Raw genomic sequence first — 22,527 nt, 5'->3', positions numbered from 1 at the left:
TAAAGGTAAGACATCCTCAACAGTATCCAAGCAACCCATTCACCTTTGCCTAATCTCTTCTTTTATCAGATGTTACTGCTGTTGTAGAGTACAGGTGTGTGATAAGGTTGCCCTTAAAAGGCTGACCCGAGATTACTTCCAAGTATTCAGCACACAGAAACCAAATCCCTGCTCAAAACTTAAAGGTAACTCCATCCTCGGACTCTTCCCGGAATGTCTGAACTCACCTCCTCAATGTAGCTTTCCATGAAAGAGCCACGGAACATGGCAGCCATCCAGTTGCAGCTGGAGATGAGCAGGGGCTTGTGGGCCGGGAGGCAGCCATCGTCCAGTCGGAAGACCACATCTAAAACCGGGGTGGGAAAAGAGCATTCATCTCGTGGTGTGCAACAGATGCCCAGGCTACAGAGGGGGAAAGACGGACAAGGCAGACGGACACACACACACACACACACACACACAGAGACACAGAGACAGACACAGGCAAGACAGATACACACACAGACACAAGGCCAGACAGACAGAACCACACAGAGACATAGACACAGGTAGACAGACAGAGAGATAAATTGACAGAAGGACAGAACAGCTTTTGACACAGAGTAAGTGAAGGAGAGCAGATCCACAGTAGTACGGTCAAGTAGTGAATTCTGTGTGGCCTCACGACTAAAGCTTTGGCGGAGAAAGTGCTGATCAGGAACACAGCAACTATATTAGTGTAATGATGCTGTAATTGGCTACATCAGAAAGCAAAGGACTTAATGGATCTTAAATTCAATCACTGAATAATAACTGTGATAAAGCAGAATTATTCCGCTTCATTTTTAAATATAAGCATTTAAAGGAAGATTCTTATTGTTATAATCATGAAGACAACAGAGAAAGGATAGAAATAAGTGAATGTGAGACAGAAACAGCTGATGTCTGGCTCTGGCTGCAAATGCTGTGACAACATGCATACATAACATCTAAGGGGGGGACAGACAACGCCACAAAAACACAAGACACAGGAAGCACACAAGAGCGAAAACACAAGAAAACCCAGCAGACTCAAACGACAGTCATCAAAACACTTGATGACTTGAAAAAGGACTTTAGAAAACAGGTAAACCACAACATACAAAACCCATATTTCATAGCAAATATTCAAAGGCAAATGTATGATCAAATGTGCACCAAGTGCACATTTCCAAAGACTGAAAGAGAATGCTGGAAATTAGCCTCTCTCTATACATTCTCCTCATTAGCTCACGCTTACTCACTCTCTCTCACACACACACCTACTGTACAGACAAACACATACTGATGTTTACGTGAAAGAAAAAAAAAAAAATCTACAATGACACCGATTGAGAGTATTGAGGCGCTGAATGGTTGGCACAGTAGTTTACCAGCATAGGTCCCTTTATTGAGACACTCCTTGATGCGGTTGGCTCTGCGGACGTGGAAAGCCTTGGTGATCTCCTGGTTCATGAAGCTCTCTCTGTTGAGAACATTGGCCACCATCATCCGCAGGTCAAAGACCTCAAGCAGCTCTGCGATGGTGGCCACCTGCATCAGATCCCCTCGGCCCTCGTCCAGACTGCCCGTGTACAGGTACTGAAGCACCGCCTGAAACCACAACAAATTGACAAGTCAAATGTACAGCTTTGGAACAACGATGAAAACACCAAAAGAAAAAAGAAAAAAGCTCTTGTAGCCTGCAGTAATGATGCATAACATTTCTTAATCGTAATCAAAAAGTATTATTATAGTTTAAGTAATCTTGTCGCTTTTAACTCCAGCACCTTAAATGGTTCTTCCTGTATAAGCGCATCCATGGCTACCACAGTCATGAGTCGTGGTCGTCCAGTCATGGGATCATCAACATGCTCCAGACACACACTCAGGAACCCCCTTCCCCATCCTGACAGTGCTCGACCAGTCCCTAGTGCTCCCAGGTAGTAGTGGGCTCGAGAGGGGAGTGCATTATCACTCTGGGAAGTCCTCAAAGAGCCCTGCTGGAGCAACTGGGGTCGATTCAGGCCCCGCACTCCTCCATCAACCCCATCCTTATCAATGTCCAGGCTCTTAGTGCGCCCAGCTTGCTCTTTAGCTCCTCTCCTGCTCTGCTCATCTTCCTCCCCACTCTCCAAGTTTTCTTTGCTCTCTTGTTCCTCCCACCGTGGCCCCATGCATGATCCGCCAAGATCAAGGGTGAAGAGGTCATAGAATTTGGAGCAGGAAGTAGCCAGATATACTTTGTGTGCAAACACGCGAGTGCCGCCACCCTGCAGAAGGAAGAGAACATCTGTACACAGTGGCTGGCAGAAAAGGGAATCAGGGCCCTCGCCCTCTGTGGGAGGAGGGTCTGGGATGCCCACTATGGGGCGAGGCGGGCGAGGAGGCAGGAAGGGAGCCTGGAGAAGTGGCCTCTGGACCTTTTTCAGGTGGGACTTCCAGAACTGCAGGTGACGACGGGAGATCAGGGCAGCTCGGATGGCATTGTCAAAAACATCTTTGACTCCAAACTGAGCAACAATGCTGGTCTCATAGTAGGGAATCCCAAGTTCCTTTGCCACCTCGTGGCCTCTCTCTGGTGGAAGGATATCAGTTGGTTTGATGGGTCTGCAGGACAGGGAGAGATAATGATGTTAAATAAGTAGGAAGTTGATCAACAATACTAGAAATCGACACAAAGCAAGACTGTGATGTTTTCATCTCAGTGCAAATTTAAACATGTATCTATTCTTTATTTATTTATTTATATGATGGGACAATTGGGATTACAGGTAATGAATATAGTAATATATAGTATATAGCAGCCAAAAAATGACTCAAAACACTTTTCGTCACATCACTCAATGAACATAGCACAATTGTCAATGTCTTGTTTGCAGTGATTCAGTTACAGTTACGCTGCTTGATTAACTGGAGCAACACACATGCAACCTTCACTGAAAACCAGCGTGGCACATGTTCTATCTGAGTTGGTCTGTTGGTGCTTGGTGAAAAAAGCGTCTCACTTGGCTAGGGGTCGGCGTGCACGGTTAACTGCATCCAGGTCAGCATAGCGCAGATCCAGCTGGCAGCCAACCAGAATGATGGGTGTCCGGGGACAAAAGTGCTTGATCTCCGGAAACCACATGGTGCGTACATGGCGCAGGGAATTGGGATTAGCCAGAGAGAAGCAAAGCACCACTACGTCTGACCTACAGGGAGAGAAGGGGGAGAAAAAGTCTTCATTTTATGTACGTACAACCTTACAGAAATTGTAGATAAGATAGGAAAAAGATAGCAGAGGAGAGCTGATGTGTTGTGTCATGAGCAAGAGATGTCAGCAGAGAGAAGACAAGTGGTCTTTGATGGAGTAAAGGGGACAGAAAAGAGAAAAAGAAAAAAAGGAGTAGTACTGAGTCACTGAACATCTTGTCAGTTTATGTTAAAACGTGTCATATGTGTATGGAAGAAGCTTTTTCAGCTGCCCCAAGGCATTGTGGGAGCATGGACAGTGCCATTGAGAGAGCTGGGGTCACTAGATGTGTGTGTGCCTCTGGGATGGTGATCTGTGTGGCCCATCGCTTTCTCTTTCTCTCTCTCTCTTACATAAATATCCCTAAGCCCTCCAAGGCAAGAGGAAGCCAAGAATAGATCAGAAAACACACACACACACACACACACACACACACACACACAACACACACACACACACACACAACACACACACACACACACACACACACAAACACACACACACACACACACACACACACACACACACAATTAATTTCCTCAACCAATGTGTTTGAGCAAGCAGAGAGCAGTACTTACAGCTGTTCTCTGGTGCCGATACTTCTGTGGCATGTTTGTGCATGTGTGTCTGCAGGTAATGTTAAATCAAGCTCTGTGTTGGTGAGACTGAACATTTAGTACCAGCACAACGCTGACAGTGCAAGAATCTATAATTCCTAAATGATCTACTTCTTAAAATAACACAACACGAGGCTTTTGACCGCAGCAGCACAAGACCAGGCCTATTTGGCATTAGCATCGCTTGTTTAACTTTTGTGCTACATTAACCATCATTGATAGGCTGCAGATAATGAAATGTCTAATCCTGTTTTTGACATTTGTCAGGCATGCACTATACACCAACAGATGTGAGATGCTAAACCTGAACTTGAGAACAGCGTCACACACCACTTAAACACTTCTCTTTTTTCAGGCCTATTGTTGAGTAGACAAAGGCTACACTTTAAAAAAAAAAAAAAAAAAAATTCTTTATCGTTTTTTTTTATCTATTTAACTTTAAAATAAAATGATGTGAATACGCTTATATCATTTGCACAAGGAATTGCGCAAATGATACAAAAAGGCCAACAGAGGTTCAACCTGTTTTGAATAAAAAACAGTTGTAAAGTGTTTGAAAATCTTCAAAAAAGGAAGCATCCTTGAAAAGATAACTTAATTTACATACAAACATGCACACACAGCACTAAATCAAATGACTGTACAAAGGAATGTTTACAGTGTAGACACAGGTTCCATAGTCCAACTTTACTTTCACTAATGTAATCTCTGAAAAGCTTATACTCCCAAGGACATAACATAACACTACACCACCAAAGCATTACATCACCGCACACGCACACACACACACACACACACACACACACACACACACACACACACACACACACACACACACACACACACACACACACACACACACACACACACACACACACACACACACACACACACACACACACACACACACACACACACACACACACACACACACATTAGCAAGGATCATTACCATGGCTGTTTGAGGTCATGTTATGTGTACGTTTCTTTGTTCGCACGGTTACATGATTTCTTTTTTCATGCCTAGGATTAACTGCCATTGTTTATGCCAGTATAACTTTATGTTGTTAGCATAACACTACTGAAATATGAGCCCCAGAAGGCTTTTACTGTAAATCTGTCCGATCGTGACCCATCTATAAAAAGCAGCTATCTGAAAGTCTGAGAGTGAAGGTGAGGTAATTAAAATGAGTACCAGAATAATCCTTTAGTACAGCTACTTTGCACTGCAGAGCCATTTCCAGGTTCAACCTGGCGGTCAACCCAGATGACCTACATATTGTATTTTTATGTATGTAACCTGTCCACTGTTTTATCACTAATTGTTTACCACCAACACAAATGCATAATAAATAGCTCCACCTGTGACTGGTTATTTATTGCTTTCTGTGCGTGCGGACCGTGTGTGTGTGTGTGTGTGTGTGTATGTGGTGGATTCAAACTACAAAGGTCATCAGCTGCCAGATTATGTAAGAGACACCTATTATGGAAAAAGGCCCTCGCACATGCACAAACACAACAGACATGTTTCTGTTGCAATAAAGAAATTGGTAAATGGGTCTTGCATGCAGGCATATGTGTATCACTCTGAAATCACATAGGCTGGCATGACACCCCTCATCGTCATTAAGTCTGTCACAACTATACAGTATTATAAAAGTTAATTGGGCACCTCGTAAACTGCTTACAAGAACAAAGGCTTACAGGTGCAATAGGATATTGTTTTGCATATTTAGTCAAAAAGCAAAATAGCTCTTTTTTTTTTTTAAATGAATTTCTGCTGACTGAAAAAAAAATTAAGTTGAGGTTGGCTCAGGTTAAGTTTGGCTTAGCCTATTTTCAGGCCGAGATTGTTTTCCCAACCAGAACGTTCCTCTCCTAACAAAGCATGTGACAGTCTGGGTATTGTCTAACAATATGATGTTTTGATATCAACAAAAGGCTGAGAGTGGAGGAAGGTGTGGAGAGGGTTTTGGAGCGGCAAAGTGTCAAGGCTAAAGACCATTACACAGTTATGTAAACACAAACATTCTAAATGACCTGAAGTTGATTTCCTGTTGCAGCATATGTGAATGACATCATTGGACATGAAGTTTAACAAGGGTCCCGGGTGATGGTCTATAGAGGAGGCAAATGATGGGAGTTGAATTACGGTACTAATGAAGGAGAGGGGAGGTGAAGGTGAGGTAGAGGAGTCTGAGGGCAGGTTGGAGGAGAGGGCACGGTCCACATGAATGAGTGGATGAACAGAGCTGGAAGAGGAGGAGGGGAGGTTGATGCCTGGAGCTGCAGACGCCAGGGAGGCAGGCAGAAAACAGCTGAGCTGGCACTGTGTCTTTATCAGCTGACTGCAGGCTGACAAAAGCATACAGGACATTCAGACAGACAGACACAAGCGCACACACCAGAACACACACAAACAGAGGCAGATCACTGTGCAGATGTACAGACACTGAGAACGTGGAAGGACACCACAGAGGGGAGGGAATTTGAGCCACACACTGAAACTATACGCAACCTACAAATGCACAAACGGACCTTCTGTCAAGCAGATGCACTTGCAAAAAGGTGACAGGGTGACATGTTACACAAAGTGCATCCACCCACACCCTTGAGAGAACTCACAGATGGCAGTGTAACATGTACATGTATGTGTGTGTGGATGTTTGTGTCTGGTTAGGGCGTACGACTATGTAAGAAACACATTCAATTATGAAAGATATGCATAAAATAGATAAAATGGTATAAAAAAAAAAATACCTAAAAGATAATTACAGTTACTAGACAAAAAAATTGGAGGGTGGCGCCAGATGTCTCAGAATTGTTACAAAAGAAAAAAAATTAAACCCAAAATGATTGTATTTAGATAAACATGTGGGTTAATAACGAATTGTCTATTAACAGAACTCATTTAATGACACAGGTATCTTCACTTTTCTGTGTTACTGTCATTTGAATTGGTATTTGCCGGTTTTGCTTTGGCAATAAGTACTTTTGCATTTCATGCCAATAAAGCAGCTTTGATAAAAGGGACAGGGAGTAAGAGGATAGAGTGATGATCCAATCATGTCTGGTGGAAGAAGGATGTAACAGCTTGAGGGCAGAGAGTTCAACTAAAAAGCGTGGCAGCTGGATTACACAAAAAACAACTTTTGGGTAAGTCAGTGTTATGTGGGCATGTTTATGTGGGTGTGACAGATTAGTTACATTCTCATTGTAAGTTACGTTCTCCTAAATCAGCAAAGAATTAATTTGGTCACATATTTGTCCAAGGAAATTGTGTCAAGGCTTTACAAATTCTACAGCCAAAGCAAAGCATTCTTTTGGCTGCACCAATTGTGAAAGAGGAACGTGTTGCAATGTAGTTAACCTTGGGGTCAGCCAGTAATTGTGTTATTGGGTCAGTAACTAGGTTTTGGTTTGCAGAATGTCTGGATAGATGCCTGCCTGCGTGTGTGCGTCGTTGTGTATGCATCTGCTCACCTGCCATAGGCAAATCGTCTGTCTTTGTGATGATCCCCGAATGTGTCCCATAGCCTCAGGGACACACTGACCTCATCCACTACATCACGAGATCTCTCTAACACCTGCAACACAAGACAAATGTAACATGTAAGCAGGTTAAAAGGTCTTAACTTCATTGTGATATTTGTGTTTTAGTGGAATTGAATTTATTTGCATTGTTTTTAGAATAAGTTGTATTTCATAGGCCTGAAAAGTAAATATTTTCCCAAGCGTGCTGTGCTGATAAATGAAGCCAACGCGGAAGTGCCAAAAACACTAGTTCATTGAGTGGCCACTCAGGGCTGGCTCCAAAAGCGACTTAATCCCCATTAGTCTGGATCAACGGAAGTACATTTCCAGGACAAAGCCTGACATCAAAGCCTGGTGTCAGGCTTTGCCCCTCACCTTCCGCTTTTTGTATGTTGCCTTTCTCAAAACCCCTTCCTTACGGAAATAAACAACAAAAAACTTCAAGCTAGCAAGCCACACGCTGAAAATGGCAATTCGAAGAAAATTTGGATAGTGCACAAGTTAACAGGCAGACATGCTGCTTGGTTCTTTCAGTGAATGATTGTAAAGATTTACATTTTTGTTTACGGCATTTATTATCTAACTGGGATGTTTTGGGACCGGTTGACGGAATAGCTATGGACGAAGTACACATGGTGATACACTGGTAAGATCAACCATGTATCCAGTTAATTTAAATAGTTTCATCACTGTATTGTGTGAACAGTTAACTTAAACTAATTTGAAATTGTATGTGGCGTTTTCTTTTAAGAGGTGCAAATGTTCCACCAAAATAAGTTCCTTTCCGAGACTATTTTGCTGTTCAAAAGTATACCAGAGTTTGTCTGTATGTGGCTAATTCCACACTGTGTTTGGCTGTGTGTGTTTATGTGTATGTGTCTGCCCACCTCCTGGCATACACGGTACTGGTCGATGGCCCAGACGGTTGGCACGTGGGTGGCAAGCAGCTGATACTGTGTGAGGGTGGCATTGCAGGCCCGGGCGCAGATTAGCCTGGTCTTGCCTACTGCATTATCCCCTACCACCACACATTTAATGGTTTCCACATTGGGCCGCTCATAGTCTGTGTCTATATCCATGGAGAGGGCCCTGGAGAATAGGTAAAAAGAGAGAGTGGAAGAAAAGATGTTAATTCAACATTCATGGAAAATTTTAAATCACATTGATAACGCAATGACAGCAACTGGCACCAGGCACAGTAGCTTCTAACTCTGGCCCGGTCCAGGAAGCGTTGTTAAGGCTCCAAGCCCCCGTAGCTGTACTGACCAGTGTACAGAGGCTTCTGCCAAACTCCTCAACAGAACACATGGTTCGCAGGCTAAGGAATGGAGGGACCGCAGAGCTATTTCTGTAAAAGCAAAGAGAGAAAGAAAAGAGAGAGACCTCCCTTGGGCTCTCTATCCTTTTCTCTCCTTGTCTGTCGATCATCCTATCTGTCCCCCTCTTGATAGCATCTTCACTTCAGAGAAAACATAATGCAAAGTGATGATCCACTTGGCAGCAATAAAAAGACACCAATCCCTCACAAATGCATTTGTAATTCATTTTTTAGGTCATTCAGGAGCCCAGGGGGAGAGGTGCATCATCTGTTGGGGTCAAACATATTTATTGTAGGTTTACACAGAGGGGGGCGCAGGCATTTTGTTGCATGTTTGATCACCTGTTAACTCCGGACTTAACCGTAGCACAAGACAGAAGTGGTTATACACACAGCTCAACCGACTTCCTCTTTTAAAAACACACAAAACATCACTGTGAAAAGCTCATCAAAATCCCCTTCCCATAAACTGCTTACAAACATTTCTGACATGTCAAAACACACGTTAATACTGAACCTGTTTTCTAAAACATTCCTGAAAGAATCTGCTGGTATTGCATAACCAGCCCACACACCGAAAGACCTGCAGTCGGCTAATCAGTCCATCCGTCCTAGCAGCTAGTTCAAAGACCCACCCCAAGGCCCCATAAATAGAGCATCTGAAACATTAATAAAGGCCCTCACTTGCTATTCCATTGACGTGGATGCCACTGCAACACTGAAAGACACCAGCAGCTAAAAATGGCATCTATTCATTGGACACATGAGCCATGTGTGCACCCTGCTAATCAACCATGACCTGCTCTTTGGGTCTAAACACACTTCCAACCTCTTCATAATGCCACTGCTGCTAGAAAGAACTAAGTTATTATAGACCTCGGACAATGATTTCCATTATCAACAACAAACAACAAAAACATCTTTCCTGTCAAAAGGATTCCCAATTTTGTAAGCCAGGAAGCACAGAGAGCCTACCTTTGTCTACCTGAGCTGAAGAAAAGAGTGAAAAGTGAAGGCAGTTTCCTGAATGGTCCATATGGAACAGATAAAGCTGTGCCTTTCAGAGTTATAAATACCCTTTTCCCATTGCCACCTGTCTGGCTGCGACACCTTCAGAGACACGTACTACAGGTAGAGGAGAGAGATAGAAGAAGCAATAAAAAGTTACCACAACCTTGCACTTATCTAACAGCTATATGCCTAATGGTCACAGCAGCTGCCAAAACAGCAGCCCTCTTAGTGCTGTATTAGGAAAAGAGGTATGCAGGACCAAGTATGAAGCCTGACATACTACACTATTGGTTCGGTAATATTCACAATATGTGGCAAAGGGGGAGAGAGGATACATAGTATTGTTAATTCCTAGTGTTTCCAATGCAGCTGTAGATAAGCAAAGGGGAATGCAAGAGAGACATGGCAGGGAGGGGATTATTAGAGTCTTAGAGAGGAAAGAGAGGGACTGTCCGCCCAGCATTAGAATCAGTCAGTCATGCCACTGGGATCAAAAGGGCATGACCAACAATAACCAAGGCTGATAGAGACAGATAGAGAAAAAGAGACAAGAGTACAGTTCAACACCCTCTACTACTGACCTCACCCCTGAAAGTCAGACCGGTCTGGAAGTCTGTATGCATATGGGCAATGTGAGCGTGCACGTGTGTGCGTGTGGTAATGAGCTTAGGGCCGGAATGATGCAAGCAATGATGTAACCGGGAGGTGGCGTTGGCGGTGGTGTGGAAAGTTTCTCAGGGGGCTCAAGAGTGCCCAGCTCCCAGATATCATCCTCCATCTGAGGCTCTGCATCGCGCTCCGAGCCAGACTCTGGTCATGCGTCGGTCAACAGACAATTGCTTACTCGCACACCACTGCACTTGATAGATATGCACCTACTCTCAGGTTTATATTTAAACTGTATAAGCTTTCACAAACAATTATTTTTAATTGCACGACTGAGGGATGAGCAGAAGCCCGAGACTGTGAGAGCAGAGCAGAGCAGCTCAGAGGAGTGGAAACAGAAGCTGCAAAGCTCAGGTTTCATTTTTAGCCAATGACCTATAGTTAACTGCACACAGATGTCTAGACCTCCTCATCTTCCCAACAAGGCAGCAAAGGAGGCTGCAAGGGCAAAGAAGTGTTGGCATGTAACAACAGAATGTGTGTGTGTGAACGAGAGAATGAGATTCTGTCCCAGTTTTTGTGCGTGTATTTCTGACTCCTATAGTGGCATATTGACAGGTATACAGTGATAGGAACACTGTGACAGGAACTCAAACGCCCACTCAACACACAAACACCGACCTCCTGGTTTACTCTGGAAAGTGTATGCGTGTTCGGTGCAGGACGACCAGACAGACAAAGAAGCTCATGCATAATTTGGATAGTGTGCACCTCAGTATGGCTTTGCTTTAAGGCCAGAGGGGGTTTCATAAGGATATGGCTTACAGCTCTACCTCATTGCACAGTTCCTGGCATCTTTACCTCTTTTTTTTTTATACACTTCCTTTCTTAATCCTTCATTTATTATTCTGTCTGTCTAGGTCTGTCTCCTTTGTTCCCAGCTGTGCCCACTCAACCACACATTCTGACCCGCTCACAAACTCCCTCTCTCCTTCCTATTCTGTATTCATTATCAAATTGTAATTCGCCAGCTCACAGTTATTCCATCCTTCACTTCCCTCATTGTCTTTTAGTAACCTCTCTCCATCACCCCTCTTTCTTGTCCTCTCCCAGTTTTTTTCTGTCTCATCCAACGGCATGCCCCCTCCGGCCCTTTTATTAGACGTCACCCATCTATCTATCTACGACCTCACACTTTTCTGGATAGCAATCAAGGAGAAGCATTAAGCAGACAGCTCTCCCACACCCAGTTTGCTTTCCCCTCTGTCTCCCTCTCTCTGTTACGCAACACCTTTAGCAATCCACTGGCAGCAACCGCTCATCCCAATGCTCTCCGCAGCCCCCATCAGCCCCCTTTTTTGTCCTCTTCCTTAGGGCTAGAGTTCACCCCAACACCCTGTCTGGGCCGCCTGTCTCTCCGCTCCCTCCACCCAGCACTGCAAAACAAAATGACCCCAATAACAACCCACTTTATCCATGGGCCAACACACAAAGCTTTGGAGTTTACACTATCACAGGCTTGACTGCATAGTCAAAGTGTGTCCATGTGTAATTGTTGGAAGAAATGGTGGCTACATGTGTAGTCATGTATGCAACCTCATTCTTTTTGTCATATGTCTGCTCCTATGAAAGAAAAAGTCTACCCATTTGTATTGGTGTATGCTTTTCAGGTGTGTGTGTGTGTGTGTGTGTGTGTTTGGAGTGAAAGCGTGTGTGTGTGTGTGTGTGTGTGTGTGTGTGTGTGTGTGTGTGTGTGTGTGTGTGTGTGTGTGTGTGTGTGTGTGTGTTTGAGACAGTGACTGCCATAGGCACAGCTGGCACAGACTGGTTACGTAACCTGGTCTGTTGCCTCTGCTTGGCTCCCTGGATGTCTGACAGTAGACCTCAGACTCACACATACTAGCACAGACATGCATACACACATGCATCCCGGCACGTACTTGCCTCACCCACTGCAGATGCCAGTACTGGTGTTATTGTGCGGCGGCCCGTGGCAGACGATATGTAAGCAATCAATCCTAATGAATGAGAGGGTCTTTGGGAGCAGCATGTCAGCCTGCTTAAGAAAGCCTTCCTCCTCTCTTCTCTCTGCTGCAATTATGCTTTGTAAACACAGGAAGGCTCCTCTTGATGGCCTAATTTCCTTTATCCCTCCCCATCATCTCCCTCCTCTTCCTCCTCCCCTGTCCATATTTTCCACCTACTCTTTCTCTCCATCTCTCTAGCTGTCTCAACTTCTTTCTCGTTTCTATTTCACGACCCTTATTTTTTCCAGTATCCACACACAGTATGTAACATTTTTCTGGTCAGTATCTCCCAGGATGCCTTTTCTTCTATCACCTCTCCACATTCTCACCCATTTTTACTATTTTCTTTTCTGGAAGTTTTTGGTATTGAGATGTCAATTCCTTTGCCATTGAACATTACAGTACTTTCTTTGTGACTTTTTTGACTATGTTTAGGAAGTGAAATACTTTAACAATGAGCTAAAGGACTCAGTCAGTGACCCAAATATGATTGTAACTTTATTGAAGGGGAGGTGGATTAGGTCTGTCTGGAAGACGATATTCCAGGCCGCATATTTCCTTCGGGAATGTAACAGGGGATTTAAACATAATGTAAAATACATTTTAAAAATGGGCTAGAATATAAGGCCCTGGTCCTTTCAACTCAAATCAGCCTGGACCCTAATTATCAAACTATTATACAGTATATTTGCAAACTACCAAAAACAGAGCTGAACATTGTTAAAAGTGCAACACTTTTTTTCCCACCAAAGCTCTACGGTCAATGTTATAACATACTGGGTTTAAACCTAAGAGAACACACACATAAAACATAAAACATATAAACGATTGCAAGGTCTATTATCCCTCACTACCTTCCACTGCAACCTGATACACGGGTCAGAACATTCAAGGAGTCATATAATGCGGGCTGACTGTTCCATGTGGGTCTGTCAGTGCTGCACTATGTTATCTCAAAGCTGTTGACAAAGACAAACTGGTTGGGCATCATCACCAACCATAAGAAGCTCTGTGACAGCCCTGATCATTGATTTATTAACAGAAGTAGTAATAGAAGGTCTAAAACCAAGACAAAAAAATATATTTGTACAAGGATGTGGAAAGAATATTTAGTAATGCTAGAATAAATAATAAAAAGGTATAACAGTTGGTGTTTCCACAAAAGGATGAGCCCTAGTCACAGGGTAGCCATTATGGTAATAGACATCTTTTCATGAGAAAAATATATTGGCCAAAAGACAAAGATTGCACAAGATGGAAGATAAGTGTGCCAAATTGTTTATGTAACCAAATCCTGCAGATATGATTTATTGCCGATGACTGGAAATTAATTTTTAAAAACTCCTCTTGTATTCTTTTTTTATTCATTTCCAGGTATAGTGAGAGGCTTCTTCAGCGGTCAAGCTGCCACCTGCTGTAACACAAGCCCTCCGATGACGTCATAGCCACAGGATTAGCATTACATTTCTTTACAGTGTGTGTGTGTGTGTGTGTGTGTGTGTGTGTGTGTGTGTGTGTGTGTGTGTGTGTGTGTGTGCGTCTATTCATGCGCGTTCGTGCACGAGTGCGTGTGGATTCTTACAAACTGAGATTCTGCACGGTGTCTAATTGCCACAGCTTTGATCCGCAATGCATGCTGTTCCACTAAATACTGTGCTGTAGCATCACTACACACTCATCAATGAAAAGCACCTCGTGCGCTCCCTCTCCCCGCAGCCATTCATAACTACCTGGCTCATTCATATTTTTGGGAATTCGATTCAACGAATCGGGCAATCTAGCCTATTGCATCAGTATCCCAGTGTGGGGAAATAAAACGCAGGTCAGACATCACATTTGGCACGGCGGTAAGATGTCTTTCACATGTCGACGTTGTAAAAAGGCAGGTAGAAATCAGCCTACATCCCAAATGTCTTGCGTAATGTGCCAAGCCCATCCGCTGCACTACAACACTGAATCGAAATGCTCTAACGCAGTCTGTGCAGCACGGGATGGGATTAAAGAAAACATCTTCCATTCTAACAGGTCTTGCTGAAATAATGCAAAACGTGTCAAATATAGGAGCCTTTAAGACTATTACAGGTGCATTTAAGAGGAGATTAAAAACCCACCAAGGACAATGAGCACGACATGCATTAAATGCAGCTGATACGGCTTTCTTAATCTTTAGAGTAACGGTTATTACAATTAAGCGCTGGGTGGATTGCTTAGTGCACAACAAGAAGGGCATTGGGAGCATGTGACCTGATACTGCTGCAGGAGGGGTCCCTACCTTCCGACGGTTCCGGAATTGACCCACATGCCACTCTGCTGGTGGTTCAGCCGGTCGCTCAAACCGGACAAAAACGCGCAGAGAACGAAGACGTGGTCGCGGTGGTCCCTTTGTTTGCCAAAGAGCACATATAACTGCAGGACATCTGCCCTTTCACATCCTCTCTCCTCTTCCTTCCTCTCGCTGCCTTCTTAACCCAGCGTCCCACAGTCCTCAACAAGTAGGCTACCGACTCGCTGCTGCAGAGCCGGTATGCTGTTGTGTTTTTAAGCAAACACCTTTAGGATACAATGTAAACATAACCGGCCTAAAGATATTTCTGTCTGAGCCACCTCCTTTTCTGTTGGTGTTTCCCCAGCTGATTTCCTCTGAGGCACGCCTCCACGACTGCGCGTCACGACACAAGTCGACCAACTCATAGTGTGCTGCGTTCAGGTGCTCTCAGAAAGAAATATTATTTGGAGCAGAACGGCACACCGTAAGCCTCCACTGTAACATAGCTGCACGGCCGTGCCATGTTTGGGGGTAGAATAGAAAGCATAGAAGACATTAATGATAAGAACATTTGATAGGCATATTATAAAACGGATAGGTTGTGCATTCATTCCAACATGAAATTTGAACCCTTGATTTCAGTTTTGCTGTGCTGGTAGACTTAGAGCTAGGGAAACAATCAAACAGAATCCCTTAATACAAATAGCATCCAATAAAAGCGGCTGAACACTCCAAACTAATTTAATACAAGACTTTAGGTGTCGAATGACGGAACTGAAAATTACCACTTGAATGTCTCATAAGAGATTAGGACACAGGAGCCAATCATATCCTGCGAAACTGTGCCTTTCCATCCGGTTAACTCAATACATCCCACAAAGCATGCTGTCTTTTGTTGGTGAAACATTTGAGCACAACTGTGTACACTCTCTCTGTCACTATGACTCTCATTACTACGAGGGATTGAGCATTTAAAAAAAATAAAACATAAAGCATATTTACCAAGACTAATATAAATTATATTATAAATATCCATCTGATTTTAGCTTGAACTCTCCTTTAGTCCTTGCTCATTCATATAACTAATTCCCTATGCAAACAAAAATCCAGATAAATGATCCGATAGTGTAGTTATTACTCATAGGCAATGAAGAGATTTTCTCTTTTTTCCCTCCTATGGTTATTCTGGGTATTCAGGCATAGCAACTAGCTACCACATAGCAACACTTGTGTATTTCTACAAAAGCCAATACAGGAGCCAAGAAAAAAAGGTTTTTTTGCCCTTCACATTTTTCCAAGATCTCAATGTCTGGGAATGCATTTCTGGAATGTTAGGCTGTACCAGAGAAGAACAATGCTGCCATGTAGGAGGTAAAATATGTCACTATTCTGCCAGCAAAAACTATTTTTACTTTAAACTTAAATTGCTTTGTTAATGTGATGTAATCCAGCTAAAGACTTTGCTCAGGCATGTTTTTAAGACAGGAACCTTCTTCTGAGTCATTTATCTGTTATATATAGCCATGCCTGCAATCTGAGATAAGAGGTGCAAAGTGGAATTTGTATTAGATTACATTTTATCTTACATTTCATTTTGAACATTTTGCCGTGTTTGGCCGTACAGGGACAGTGGACAGTCTAATCTACCAACTTCCTTTCATGACTGTGGGAGACTGAAGACAGACATCTACTGGTAAGATTTGGTACTGACCTCTCGGAAAACAAAGGAGGTATAAGCACTCTGCTCAGTGTTGTCACTGAAGGCCACTGCACCGAGAGCTTACATCTTTGTGACAGTGTTGAGCAGCAGCGGCTGCCAGTCTGTATGTATAGAGTGAAAGAGTTTATTGAAGCAGGATAATGCTATAGCAAACCACAAATCTATTACCTGGCCCTTCTGCTCCTCAGTCTATCCCAACTAACTCATAACGATGTGTGGTTTTATGCATGTTCTTGCACAAAATATGCAAACGCGCACACACAATAGCACAGCACCACAGTTTAAGAGAACAATAGTTTAATGTGCAACAAAGTGGAGATGTCGTTTTCTATATCTATTTGTCCAGTGTTGTCTTGAAGCCCTGAGAAAACTCTGGCCCCTGACCTGGCTGGCATGGCCAGAATGAAACAGCATGAAAGATGGGCTGGAATGCTGCTGGAGAAAGCAGGGGTTCAACAGCACTGGCACTGAGAGGGCTTAGAAATGTGGAGAGGCAGCCCCTTTGTTAGAGAGGTGTACTTGTGAGAGAACTCTCAAGCAGCACAGGCTGAGCCTATGTCTGGCCTTTTCTGCTACAGTAATATGGAAAGGACAGAGTGTCTTTGTTTACATGCTTTATCGCTCTTTTATTAACTGTGTGGGAAGTCTACTCCCAATGCTTTTACACTTTGGTGAGATTAAAGTTGGGAGAATGAGCTGAGATCATTCTTTGGCATTACTACCTCAACAAGTAGTGTCCTGCTGCTTGGACAAATACTCAGTTTAGTCTGCAGTATATTCAACGCCATCCAATGCTCCTCAAGTTTTGTTGAAGGATTGAACACTTCATTCAAGTTCATTACATCACAATTTGGTATCCTGAGCATACCCTTTACAATGTTTACAATATTACCTCTGTAAATGCCTCTATCTCACTTTTCATCAAACATTCAAGAAAGGCTTTATTTGGCAATCAAAGATCCACCTTTTTACATAAAAAAATCTGACACGTTTTCACAAACCAGTTGCTGGTCTTTCAGTGTTCATATCATGGTGAAAGTGAACATCTTTGGGCTCAGATTGATTGATTTCAGATAAAATCATAAGTTTATTTAATATTAAACAATGGACATCGGGTATCACTTTTATGGACACAGAGCATTTTGGTACAAAACTCTCTCTCCCCTCATCTCCTCCCTTCGTCCACTCCTCCACTGACCCTATTCTCACCCTTACAGCTCGCCCAAATATCCAACAGGCCGCACACCCCCTGCCTCAGCGCTGTACTGGAACTGTTCTAAAGCTGTCAAAACACCCAGCTTCTCACACTCCCCACATCCACAGAGAGTTCGCCTCAAACACACACTGTACCCAGCGCTATTAAACACACACATGCAACGCACACTCAATGAAAACAGTCTACATGCAGCCCTATGCACTGACACAAGTAGGTCAGAGCTGCAGTGGGTCTTCCAAACAGTCCTTCAGCACCAAGGAACTGATAACAGTATCAAAGATTACATTCTACCTTCAGCCCCCGCCCCACACACACACACACGCACACGAACAAACATGACATCACATGTGCGTCTGCAGATCTACAGTATGAAATCATTCACTTGTTTGTTTGGCAGGATATAGCATTTTTGTTTTGCAGAGAAACAAGACAAAAATGCATCAACACAGGAATTTCAATGTGTTACTCTGGGAAGAAAATTCAGAGGTCAAAGGTGAAGGGTGAAAGTGAAATGAGCATTCCTAAATGATCCCGGGAAGAAGAAAAACAGTAAACAACTGACAAATGCACAGAAACACACAGACATCTATGTCAATCTCTGACTTGGAGTCTTTTCATTTCCACTCTTAATCTCTCTCTCTATTTTCGTATTTTCGTTTCATTACTTACTTAAAGGTCCCATGACATGGTGCTCTTTGGATGCTTTTATATAGACCTTAGTGGTCCCCTAATACTGTATCTGAAGTCTCTTTCCCGAAATTCAGCCTTGGTGCAGAACTAAAGCCACTAGAGCCAGTCCCACAATGATCTTTCCTTAGTATGTGCAATTTCTGTGTCTGAAGCTATTGAGGAGGAGAGAGGGGGGGGCAAGGTGGATGATGGGGGTGTGGCATTGACCAACTGCCACTTTTCTCGTTTGAAAGCCATGATGTCTCTCTCTCATGGGTGGGCCAAATTCTCTGGGTGGGCAAAGCAGAGAAAGGGGAGGTAACCTTGCTTGTTATGACCTCATAACAAGCAGATTCCAAAACGGCTCATCTGAGCTTTCATTTTCTCAAAGGCAGAGCAGGATACCCAGGGCTCGGTTTACACCTATCACCATTTATAGCCACTGGGGGACCATAGACAGGCTGGGGGAACTCATATTAATGTTAAAAAAACCTCATAAAGTGAAATTTTCATGCCATGGGACCTTTAACATGGTGCTCTTTACCCGGCTCAAAGTCACCTATTCTCGAATAACTGAACCACGAACTACCGCTGACCTGACGGAGCGAGTATTGGACGGAGTACCATGGAGCACCGTCAGCTGTGTAGGCATAAACAACTAGCAATCGCCGCTAAAGTCAAAATGAATTGAACTTTTACTGAGGAACGAGAAGTGAGTTACCTGTATGTGTGAAAACAGCTTTATCTCACGCATCCGTTTAGTTGTTGTTGATGGCATATTTATATAATTTGTTGAATATATAGCATAATATCATTTTGTCATTCTTTTACGGAGGGCGCCAATACAATGGTAGGAAAAACACTCAAATGAATTTGCATAAAATTGGCATGAATAATCATAATGGTATACATGTCCGTTTGTGTGTGTGTGTGTGTGTGTGTGTGTGTGTGTGTGTGTGTGTGTGTGTGTGATCTTGTCATTTATTTGTCATTTTTTTGTCCTTTATTTGTCATTTATTTGTCATTTATTTGTCATTTATTTGTCATTTATTTGTCATTTATTTGTCATCTGCAGATTGATTTTAAGTAGGGGGGAAGAATCGATTTAAATCATGAATCAGATTTTTTGTGACAAAAATCAGGGATTTTTTTTGAGGGCATATCTCCCAGCCCTACTTCCTACTAACACTCTGTATGTCCGGCAAACCCACAGCTGACAACCATGCAGCTAAACTAATTGATGTGGTTGCTAACTCTCCCAGAAGGGTGGACTTGGACTTAGTCGGCTGATGTTAACGGTTAATAAGCGGTTAACACGGGCGGGCTATCGGTCAGGACAAAAAATCAAATATGCATCCCTATCAGGATAAACAGAGAACATGAAGTCCTGTGGGATTGAACGTGTTGTTTGGCTCTGAAGTCCAAGTAGTTGTGTGAAGTCACTACCTTATTAAGTCAAAAAGCACAATGCTATGAATCTGAACAAATTTAGGTATTGCCCTTCTCAAGCTGACCATCCCAAAAATGCACCAGAATACAGGAAATCACATCTATCACATTAAAAATTTTCTGGGGGCGCAGGCCCCCACGGTTTGCACCCACTTTTGCACAAATAGAGTAGGGGGGGCATAAGGAACCTTCCTTATGCATCTGTACCCAGGGGGACAGTAGTTCATACTCTGTCACTGTAACCTCACTGTATTAATTTATAATGTAAAATTATAGCGTGACATTTGTGTCAATAATTGTCAAGCACAGGTGACTCCGCGTGGTGGGGCCTCCAAATCAAATTCTGCTTAGGGCCCCCAAAAGGCTCGGGCCGGCGCTGCATTGGGAGGTGGCTGAGATGTGTTGCCAGAGCCAGCACCCTGGCATGAAACAGAGTGTTTTGTAACAGCCGGCCTATTTGGCGATGGGTGATGGGCATGTTAGCAGAGTATGAGTTTAAGTGAAAAACATTCAACGCTAGATAAGGCCTGAGAGAAAGTACAGAAAGAGACAGACAGACAGAGTGCAAGAGAGAGAGAGGCCGGGATATTGTTTACTTACTAAGTTATCAGTAGATTGTTTTATCTACAGTCAGTTGGAAAGCTCCATGTATGTGAACAGCTGTTGTTGCCTCATTATATCCTAATGAAGACATATCACTCCATTGCTCACAACAGAAAGAAAAACACCACAATGGAGTAAAATGCCAGAGCCCATTAGTCAGAAGCTATTAAATGTATTCATTCTTAAATGCTATTTCGTTCTAGGGAGACACACATAAGCATAACATAAGTGTTATGTCTTGTAAAAACAGATCCATTTAGAAAACCTTTTTTATGCAGGTTTCATTTATTTCATGTCAAAAAGGCTGTTGAAGAGCATTTTTTTTCATAACTGTTAACTGTTTTCATAACTAACTGTTTCATTGGTATCACCTTCATTTCTGCATTTTTTTAGAGGACCAGAGACCTCCAAATTACTGTCCAATTTTGAAATCAACCAATTAGCCAAATATTAATTTCAAAATTCATAAATGTTTTTAATGCTTTTAATCTAATGTCCATTTTGAGTGATTACAATTTCCACAAACTGGGCAGCATTTAAAAATAATAAATAAATAATTAAAATATGAATTTGACCTTAAGGGTGTGGGTGTGAGGTGTGCACCCTGTACAGCGAGATGTAATACCAAGTTAGCTGTTCCCTCAAAACCAATCATGGATACAAAGTAACAGAGGTGTCAAGTAACGAAGTACAAATACTTTGTTAATTTACTTAAGAAGAAATTTTGGGAATCTATACTTAAGTATAGATATACTTAGTAATTATTTTACAGCATACTTTTTACTTCTACTCCTTACATTTTCACACAATTATCTGTACTTTCTACTCTTTACATTTTAAAAATAGCCTCGTTACTCCTATTTCAGTTCGGCTTGTTTTCATTCCGGCTTGTCATCGTTCAAAAAAACACACAAAAAATAAAACCTATCCAGATAAATCGCGCCATCCAGATAGAGTGAATTTGATTGTGGTTGGATGAGAAGTATAAACATATACCATTCCGACACCCTATTGGTTTGTACATGATCCATCGCACCTGCACAGACCCGGTGCTAATACGGCACCGGTGCCTTAACGACCGTTTCTACCGGACCAAATATAGTTAGCTAGCAGCTGGAGTAAACACGGTTACAATGCTGACAGCTAAAAGGTGTAAATGTGTCTGTATTTCACTGGAGAGGATTGTAACACCAGACTGTAGCTGCCTTTGTCTGAAAAACACAGAAGAGATGTGTCACCTTTTTCAGCCCTTCTGAGTTTGCAGGTATGATTTTAATATAACATTATAGTCATTATGGCCTTTAGAAAAGGGAGGTCTACAAAAAAAATGTTTTTCTATATTAGGCCCCTGTCGGGCGGGCTAAGCTTTTGTCCTTAATGGCATTTTTTCCCCTTACATTACTTTTACTTTTATACTTTTAAGTAGTTTTGAAACCAGTACTTTTACACTTTTACTTGAGTAAAAAGCTTGAGTTGATACTTCAACTTCTACAGAAGTCTTTTCAAACCCTAGTATCTATACTTCTACTTGAGTAATGAATGTGAATACTTTTGACACGTCTGCAAAGTAAAAGTCTGTATGATTTAGATTTATGAGCTATTAAACTCCCAAGGTATCCAGCATCCAAAACAGAACACAAAAGATAAAACTCTTTCTGTTAACAAACTTGTCATCAGTTATTATTCCGCTGTTGCTACAGAATGTGGAATGACAGCCAGTTGGTGAGTCTGACTCCCTGGCTGCAGATAAGTGTTCACTGACTATAATACTGATGTTTGATCAGGTCAAGTCTGTGCTGGTGATGATGGGCCATGATGGTGGAACATGTCTGGAATGTAAAGTGGCTTAAGGTCCTGGGGCAAAGGCTGGATAGAGGTGGGAATAGCTGAATAGAAGGGAAGGATGGAGGGCCGAATGAGTGCGGGTGTATGGTGGGGTAGTTTTGTGGAGGTCTGTGTTTAACTGCCTGCTGTCCACCTGAGAATAAACAGACCTCTGATTATGATATTAATGCCAACTTAAATGTTTCCCAGTGAGGTGCCTGGCTTTTGAAAAGTGATGCCTGGGGTGAACAAGAACACAACGTTGCATATTACTCACTGTCCCTAACTAGCTGCCCTCAGACTGCCCATTTAGAGCCATGTGGCATCTGGCACCTGGCACACCCAACCAACACAACCAACAGAACATCTGCCACCATCAGCCCATAGAGTGCCCATGTCAAGTTACCCCAGCTTTCTTGTGGCTATGGTTTCCTT

At 42.8% G+C, this 22,527-nt stretch overlaps 1 protein-coding gene across 6 annotated transcripts in view; it reads right to left on the bottom strand.

Moving 5' to 3' along the window:
• Nucleotides 1–22,527, bottom strand: part of rhobtb4 (Rho related BTB domain containing 4) — a 43,929-nt gene that overhangs the window by 9,686 nt on the left and 11,716 nt on the right. For 4 of the 6 annotated variants that reach the window (XM_039802988.1, XM_039802991.1, XM_039802990.1 and 1 more), the window contains 6 exons: nucleotides 8,271–8,472; nucleotides 7,333–7,436; nucleotides 3,006–3,191; nucleotides 1,788–2,607; nucleotides 1,392–1,611; nucleotides 228–346 (listed from right to left, as the gene is read on the bottom strand). In XM_039802988.1, coding sequence (XP_039658922.1) covers nucleotides 228–346; nucleotides 1,392–1,611; nucleotides 1,788–2,607; nucleotides 3,006–3,191; nucleotides 7,333–7,436; nucleotides 8,271–8,462 — 1,641 coding nt within the window. In that variant the 5' untranslated portion in view covers nucleotides 8,463–8,472. Of the gene's footprint in view, nucleotides 1–227; nucleotides 347–1,391; nucleotides 1,612–1,787; nucleotides 2,608–3,005; nucleotides 3,192–7,332; nucleotides 7,437–8,270; nucleotides 8,473–12,262; nucleotides 12,465–14,617; nucleotides 14,647–22,527 lie in introns of those variants that run through there. The other 2 variants (XM_039802987.1, XM_039802992.1) reach the window with 2 other exon arrangements.

This window comes from Perca fluviatilis, chromosome 6 (assembly GCF_010015445.1).
Source record: "Perca fluviatilis chromosome 6, GENO_Pfluv_1.0, whole genome shotgun sequence".
In the NCBI taxonomy this organism is placed as follows: domain Eukaryota; kingdom Metazoa; phylum Chordata; class Actinopteri; order Perciformes; family Percidae; genus Perca; species Perca fluviatilis.
This window is presented reverse-complemented; position numbering and strand designations above follow the sequence as displayed.